This window comes from Paracoccidioides lutzii, assembly GCF_000150705.2.
Source record: "Paracoccidioides lutzii Pb01 unplaced genomic scaffold supercont2.5, whole genome shotgun sequence".
In the NCBI taxonomy this organism is placed as follows: Eukaryota; Fungi; Ascomycota; class Eurotiomycetes; order Onygenales; family Ajellomycetaceae; genus Paracoccidioides; species Paracoccidioides lutzii.
This window is the reverse complement of record NW_015440951.1, coordinates 250017-257504: the sequence shown is the minus strand read 5'-3', so window position 1 is coordinate 257504 and position 7488 is coordinate 250017. Positions and strand designations below refer to the sequence as shown.

General features: G+C 47.8%; 3 protein-coding genes across 3 annotated transcripts; 2 read left to right on the top strand and 1 right to left on the bottom strand.

The window, feature by feature from the left end:
* Positions 1 to 45: 45 nt before the first annotated feature.
* Positions 46 to 1984, top strand: PAAG_11456 (hypothetical protein; the record flags this gene model as incomplete). The annotated part of the gene is made up of 12 exons (XM_015847103.1): positions 46 to 65; positions 158 to 236; positions 336 to 376; positions 436 to 495; positions 572 to 597; positions 700 to 864; positions 924 to 946; positions 1011 to 1048; positions 1120 to 1257; positions 1340 to 1592; positions 1667 to 1833; positions 1930 to 1984. 12 exons carry the CDS (start codon positions 46 to 48, stop codon positions 1982 to 1984), a joined length of 1065 nt encoding a protein of 354 aa, XP_015703235.1.
* Positions 1985 to 2770: 786 nt separating this feature from the next.
* PAAG_02253 (hypothetical protein) lies at positions 2771 to 4237 on the bottom strand (the record flags this gene model as incomplete). The annotated part of the gene is made up of 1 exon (XM_002795501.1): positions 2771 to 4237. The coding sequence occupies one exon, from the start codon at positions 4235 to 4237 to the stop codon at positions 2771 to 2773; it is 1467 nt and encodes a 488-aa protein (XP_002795547.1).
* A 1124-nt stretch (positions 4238 to 5361) lies between these two features.
* On the top strand, positions 5362 to 7363 carry PAAG_02252 (hypothetical protein; the record flags this gene model as incomplete). The annotated part of the gene is made up of 4 exons (XM_015844582.1): positions 5362 to 5409; positions 5466 to 5824; positions 5922 to 6807; positions 6878 to 7363. 4 exons carry the CDS (start codon positions 5362 to 5364, stop codon positions 7361 to 7363), a joined length of 1779 nt encoding a protein of 592 aa, XP_015701630.1.
* Between the last annotated feature and the right edge of the window lie 125 nt (positions 7364 to 7488).

Genomic DNA, 7488 nt, shown 5'->3' with positions numbered 1-7488 from the left:
CCTGGTTAAAATTTCAGCAAAACAATTGCATGAATTCTTCCCAAGATGATGGCCATTGATTCTCCGTATGTCCATACGATTCCTGCACCCGTTTTCCCTCAAATAGCCATTTTCGTTTTCATCATGGGGCAATTCTAACACTAATCTTCATCGCCAGAGAAGAGAAGTTCCCATCGGGCCCGGAAATTGTATTGCCTAACTCCCCGTTCTCCCACTCGGTGGACGTCGATGAGAATGTACATGTACATGTACATGTGCAACATGTGTGACACCTAACTTCAGAGCTACGGTCTTTATCTGTATGGCTTGTGTCGTACTGGCTAACACTTCTTCAGTATGATAGCGATGCGGATTTAGCATTTAGCGATAATGATGGGTATGACACCGGTGTCTTGAATTCTGTCTACATCTACGCTATTCTGACAAAATCCTCAGGCAAAGCACAACCAAGTCTCTGGAATCAAACGCTATGAGATACCGATATGAAAACGGCAGGTAGGATAACTTACTGCAAACCTCTGTCCTAGTATATTATTCAATTATTTTTGTTTGTTTGTTAACGGGGGTTTAGGCGTTATAATTCATTCCGGGCGGGAAGTCAGTTTCTCCATACCGTTCATCGTAGGGCATTGCTTGGAGTTCTGTGAATAATTTTGTCCGGGTTATAAATGTACCAGATTTCTCATGAGTTCGTTGTAGGCTATTTCTTCCCGAACGACGAATTAGAACAAGAGCGTCTTGATATTCTACACCATATGATCCATCTGGTTCCTAACGGTAGATTATTTTTGGCCCCCATTCAAGACAATCCGCAACGAATTTTGGACCTGGCTACAGGGACTGGTATATGGGCGATTGATATGGGTATGTCCCGCCGGTTAGGGACTTGTTGCTCATTGGATAATCGCTAACATACCCCAAAGGCGACAAATTCCCATCCGCACAGGTACTACACACAGAATCAATACAAATCTAAGACGAATGTGGAGTTCCGGCTAATATGTCTCTAGATTCTTGGGAACGATTTGAGTCCGATTCAACCTGCGATGTGTGCAGGAGGCTACACCAGCTGCGCATCAGAATTTGACGAAAAGAAAACTGATGTATTTCTGATCTCAGGATTCCACCTAACGTAATGTTTGAAGTGGACGATATCGAAGACGACTGGTCATATAGGACACCCTTCGATTTCATACACTGTAGATATTTAGCCACCGCCATTACCGATTGGCCTAGATTGGTTAGACAAGCTTATGAGTCAGTATTATATTCACAGCACTGAAGTTTGGTGATGATTGTTACCAGAGGAATTAAATCTAACCTTCAAGTGATATTCCAGAAACCTAGTCCCAGGTGGATGGGTGGAATTCTGCGACTACGACTTTAGATATCGGGCGGACGACGGATCGCTTTGTCCAGATCTAGCAATGGTGCAAAAGGAACGCCTCATCATCGAATCGTCACAAAAGCTGGGGCGGGAACCGTGTCCCGGGCCCAAATTAAAGAGATGTGTCGAGGATGCTGGATTCATTAATGTGACGGAGAGGTGTTTTCCACTCCCAATAGGGATCTGGGCGAAAGATAAGAAGCTTGTAAGTTCATGTTCACACAAAGGCTATTTCACGGGCAGCTCAGGGACCAGTTATGTTCTGATAGTAATTTCCAGAAAGAAGTCGGTTGGTGGAATCAGGTGCAGTTTTTACAGGGCGTCGAAGCATGGTCTATGAACCTTCTCACCCACGTCTTTGGATGGAGCCCACAAGAAGTCCAGGTACACGTCGCTTATACGCGTAACGACGCTCGAAATTCCAGTATCCATGCCTATTATAATATGTGCGTATCCGGAGACGTAATTCTTCCCTGTTGTCTCGATTTTTAGTCAAGTTTGGCTTTCCCACCGCAACACTGACCCTTGTGTTATTTTTCCAGGTACATTGTTTATGGCCAGCGACCCGAGTCTACTCCGGGGACTCTAGCTATTTGAGGTCCTTCTTTTCTATCTACCCTTTTTTTTTTTTTTTTTTTTTTTTTTTCACTTCTTCATTTGACATCATACTATTTCATCGAGGCTTTTATCATCAATTTACATTTGCTCTCTAATCCGATCATTCCCTTCCCTCTAAACTCCTCCTCAGGGAATTTTTGAAATCAGTTCATGTGCAAGGCATACGGTTTGGCTGAACATCTGCGATGTCTAGACTCTGGATCATTGCCTGTCAGGCTGATGAGATGAATTTAAGGGACCATATGTTATGTATGGAGCGTCACCTGCGTTTATTTGTAATACATGCAGCGCTACCTGTCCGTTTGAACCTTCTGATTTATTTAATTTTTTTTTTTTTTTTTTTTTTTACTTGATTGCTTTTACTCTTCGCTGCTTAATATTCGCTAAGTTGATTTTGGTTTTCATCTGGAAGGCTTGTGAACATCGGCATCTCGTAAGGTCGGGTTTTTGTTTGGGTTTGGGTTCGGGTTCGGGTTCGGCACCAGATCTCGAGGCAAGGTTTTTGTTATAAAGGTCACAAACTCGGGGGTTAAAATGTATTCTCAACTGCAAAGCTGTTATCCCCTAAATGCATTCAGGATACGATAGAAATATAAGATGATGTGTTATGTAGATCTACAGTTAGTACTATATTCTTCGCGGATGAACGAATAGCAGGCTTCAAATTGGGCATTCTTCGTGCAGGGTGATAACAAAGGAGACAGATGCTCAGCTGAGACGGAGACTATTGCTAAAGGGCTCGTGGGGAACGGGATAAGGCTATATTTATGCGCTGCAGCCAACTTCCTTGCTGCCGTTCTCGTTCCACCAACCTTTCCAGTTGAATCTTATGACCTCGTCCCCGCACCCCCACCATCCAGCAGTTAGGTTTCGAGCAAACACTTCCAATGCGGAGTATTCACGAATACGTCTTCCTTGGCCAGGGCCTTTAGCTTGACCAGAGTCTGTGGTCGGGGATGAAAAGCATATATCTTCGATGAGCCCTTTTAAATTTGGCTTCCGCGAATGGACGTCGGGCACGGCAACGATGACTCGCCGTTTGGCTTCATAAACCTTGGCACTCTTGTCGGCATTGCCCTCGTGGTCAAAGTGTTTCTCTTTATGTGCTAAAATCAGAACCTCGTATGGTCTCCTCCAGAGTCCATCAGGGGGGGCTGCAGGGCGGCCATCAACCGTTGTCTTGACCCAAATCCATTCCTCGAATGGATGAAGCCCTGAAGTTTTAAGGGAGTTTAATGCGACAGATCGGGATTTTAATGAATTGGTGATCCAGATGGCAACAATGGCCTGGTGTGGATGGAGATGGTTTTGCAGGATACTTTCAATTATAGGTTGAAGGGGATCAGCATGTTCTTTATAATGTGAGGAGCGGCGGACTGAACGGTTTGGCCAGGGGGGGTCCATGAGAATGAAGTCGAATTTCGTATCTGAGGACAATGGAAGAATGGGGCTCAGGCGAGATTCCGCATTTGGGGCGAGATGGCAGTTGACGAATGTAGACTTGGGAGGAACGTTGATAGATATGTAGTCTGGGAGAGAGGATTCGCCATCTGGCGTGCACTGTTGTTTTTCTGATTTGATATGCAGGATGACCTGGGCGGATGAAGGGTTTTGGACTATTCGGCCCTGGATGGCGCCCAGGGACTCGACTGTATTGATTCCGGGGGCAAGTATTAGAGGAGGTTCAGACGAACGGTGAGGACGTAGCTCTGTGTGTTCGATAATAAAACTTGGCTCGTCGGGCCCTGTTTCCTGAGTTGTTGTCTCGGGCAATTTTCTCTTACGGTTTTCGGATGGTTCTCCGCTAGGAATGCCTGTGCATCGGGCGTCCTCGCGCAGCTTTTCCGGTTCTTGCTCCGTTGGCTGTGTCGGCCAGCGCGTGCACCTTGGGCTGCACCACGCCCCGTGGTGGTTATCCCTAATTTCTTGTAGAGCGTTATTGATAATCGGCACAATTGCTGCATGAAACTGCTGCTGAGACGCCGGTATTTGGGCCAGGACGCGACTACGAGCCTCTTCTGTCTTTGGTTCTGGAGGGTTTGGATACGGATCCTGGAGAGGAGGGCAAGAGAGGAGAACGAGCCCATCGTCGTTGGCTGGATTCTCCCCCTTTCCGAGGAGCTGTTGAAGCCGCTGTGCAAGAGCAATCGAAGTCGGAATGTCGATCAACATCAGTGTCCTGGCGGAATTCTCGTACAGAAGAGCCGATCTGCAGCTCTGCGCCTTCGACATGGCGCCAAAGGGGACGAGGCCCACCAACCACGTCAAAAAGGCACTTTCGTCGAAAGGGCGAATATGGATTTCTGAAGCTTTTTTTTTTTTTTATCGTTAGGCGCCCTGCTGGCTGGCTTTCGTCTGACGAAGTATGGGGGGCGAGATGCTGACTGACCGGAGAAAGGGCTGGAAGTGATTGTTCAACCGCTCCAACTCAACAGTGTGCCTACAGCGTTAGTTAACTACCTAGTTGCAGCCGCACTCGTCAATCCGGCCGGAACGAGAGGCCAACAACCGGTGACTTACTCGTTCCAACTGCCCCTGACCCTCCTCAGCGGCCGGCCCGGTCATGCGTACGCTCTTCCGCACGTTCGTTTGGCGGGGGACGTGATAATTGCCTAATCGGGCGATCCAGCGGGCACCGGTTTTTTTGGGGGGAGGGGGCAAGTCGGGAGTCGGGGGTTGGGAGCTGGGTCCTCTGAGGGCCAGGAGGCACCCGGGGAGGCACTTATATGTGCTTTCTATACCTTCTATACCTGCTGGGGGGGGGGGAAGGGGGAAGAGGGGCGCTGGTACGTGTTTGGCTGTGGGAGGCGAATCTCACCTGCGCCAGGGCAGTGCGGTGCAGTTCCCCCGAGTTCCTGCCAGGGCCAACGGCCTCCGTGGCTTGAGCTGCACTCGCAGCCAAAGGGTTGCTTCTGTGTCTGCTTCTTCCCCGCCGACCGGGGTATTTCTCTCTATTGTTTTCTACTTCTTGGGGCTCTGTTCCTCTAAACAAAACAACGCCTGTCCACTTCTTGTTTCGTATTCCTTGAACGTGTGCTGTGCTGCAGGTTATGGAGAATATATATTTATTGTTTATCCTATCCTGGCTCTGTCCGAGTTCCTGACCTTCCACTGTTCCTTTCTTCCCGGGTGCACGCGTATCCAGGTCAATATACTCCTATAACGGTATATTTCACTTGTGGAATTCTTTATGTTCTTTGCGGGTTTGCATCCCTGTCTATCAGGGTTGCGCATGCTTCGACCCCTTATTTCTTATTTTAAACGGTCTTCTGGCTGTCTAGGAGTGTCGGGAGAGAAGAAGGGGTGGGGGGGGGGGATGGGATTTTGCAGCAACGTTTGGCCTTGACAACTTAGCAATGTTGCTCTCTCTTCCAGCGGAGATCCTTCATCTCATCCTCTCAAACGTCTGGCGTCCCATACTTCCTGTCTCTTTGCTATTTACTGATTTTTTGTTGCACAGCTTGAACGGTACGATTTAAAACGAGTATGTGAGGTCTCGAAGGCTCTACGTTCATTTGCAACACCATTTCTTTACCACTCCTTGACGATATGGTTGGCGCGCGAAAGAGACGAATACCAATCCGAACGGCTGCTCAGGGTGCTTCACTCTTTTTTGAACATCCCGCCCGACCAGCCTAATCCTTTACAATTCGTCCGAAGCCTTGAATTTCTCCCAGTTGCCCGCGATCGAACCTTGGGATGTACCTCGTACAATGTGCACACGGAAACGCACCCTGACCCTGCATTCCCCTTACCAACGCCATATCGGATCGGGCAATCTTTCCGTCAGGAGTTTTGGGAATTTGATGCTGGGATCGGGTGTGTTTTGCGTCTTCTAAAGGAAGACCATCTTCAAAAGCTACGGTATCTACAATTCTTCCCTTGTTCCAGGGTGTAACTGACGCTATTCCTACAGATGGAAACTTGGCATCTGTACACCGAAGATACCATTAAATTTGTACCTTGCCACAAAGCAGAAACGAATCGAGGAGATCTGGTTGAAAACCGACCCGGGTTGCGCCAATGCTCTCCCACATGATGGCTATTTCCCGCTTACTGCATTCAAGTCTCTGCGACTGCTATCATGGACAGGTATCACAGTTCAACAGAGACTAACAGCCCTTAGATATTGGTTTCTCTCTGACTTGAGGCATATTACGGTATTAGAGTTGGGTTTTCGATCATGGAAGGATTCGGTCGCTCTCAAACCCCTCATCAATGAAGGTGCTCCGGCGCCTTCCACCGCTTACTGCTGTTTCTGCCTCCTAGATCTGGAGCCTGGCACGAGAAGGTGTAAATTCCCTTCTCTTCTGAACCTGAAGTTGGAGTGCGTGCTGTATCATCGCGGACTCGAAGTGGAATGTGCGTATTCTATGAACTTCCAAAAGTTGAAGAGACTCAGTCTATGGAGGTGTCCATGTGTAACACGACTGCTTAAAGAATTGGTCGCCAACAACTTCCCAATCCAGCTCAGCTTTCTCGAACTCTGCGACCGTTCTACCGGTGATTCTCAGGTAGACATAGATGTGTTAGTCAGTTTTCTCCGGTCCTTCTGTGGTCTGGAAACGTTATGTCTTTTCCTTGATCACCAGAGCCGCGGCTTTGCAAAATGCGTTCAAGCGATCGTCCATCATGCAGACACCCTCAAAAGCCTGGTCTATGATGTCCAGTCACTTTACCGCAGTAAACTTACCGCCTCAAAGCCATCGTTAATCAAGGCCTTTATTCAGCACCCTCTTGAGGTGCTATTTGGCAAGCCTAAGCTTGAGCGTCTCGTACTCTTTTCCTCCGTCATATACTTGGTAGGTGACCTTCTTATGTTCCTTTCTCTTCTTCTCTCACAAAGGCTAACGTTGTGGATTTGTTTTGAAGAGGAGACATAAACTGAGCCAACTTCCTGGAGCCAAATCCCTTAGATTTCTCTATGTCAGAGAATTTCACAGCGTTATAGGCGATAGATTTAATTTATTTTTGGCACGACAGGCAGGGCAACTTCATGATTCATCTTTTCCTTGTGCCCCTTTGCGCAGAGGAGTCGAGCCCAGTAGCATGTGCCACTATGGGGACAGGACACGGCGAGAATTTGTGCAGTGGGCATTTGGACCAGAAGGCTTTCCCGCTCTTGAAGTCATTGCTGTTGGAGAGTTTTCGCGGAGGAAACCCAAGGGATTCCTTTTCGGCAGAAATGCCTCAAGCCAACGGCTTGATGAGCAGGGTGTACCCGAGAGAACGACCCTATTCGGAAACACGATAAAACCTTCGACGTTTATAATTTTAAGTCGATCTAGCAGGATTGTCCAGCCATACCTAGGTTTTCTTCAAGCATCACATAACGGAACTGATCTTTTCTACCAGTGACGACAGAAACGCTGTAAGGTGGCAGTACCAGAAGTATTCCTTGTTGTTTTTTCAAGGGTGGATTTTGGTGCATGTATGTCAATGTTTACGATTAAACGGGGATTCATGGACCGATGTTTTAGATC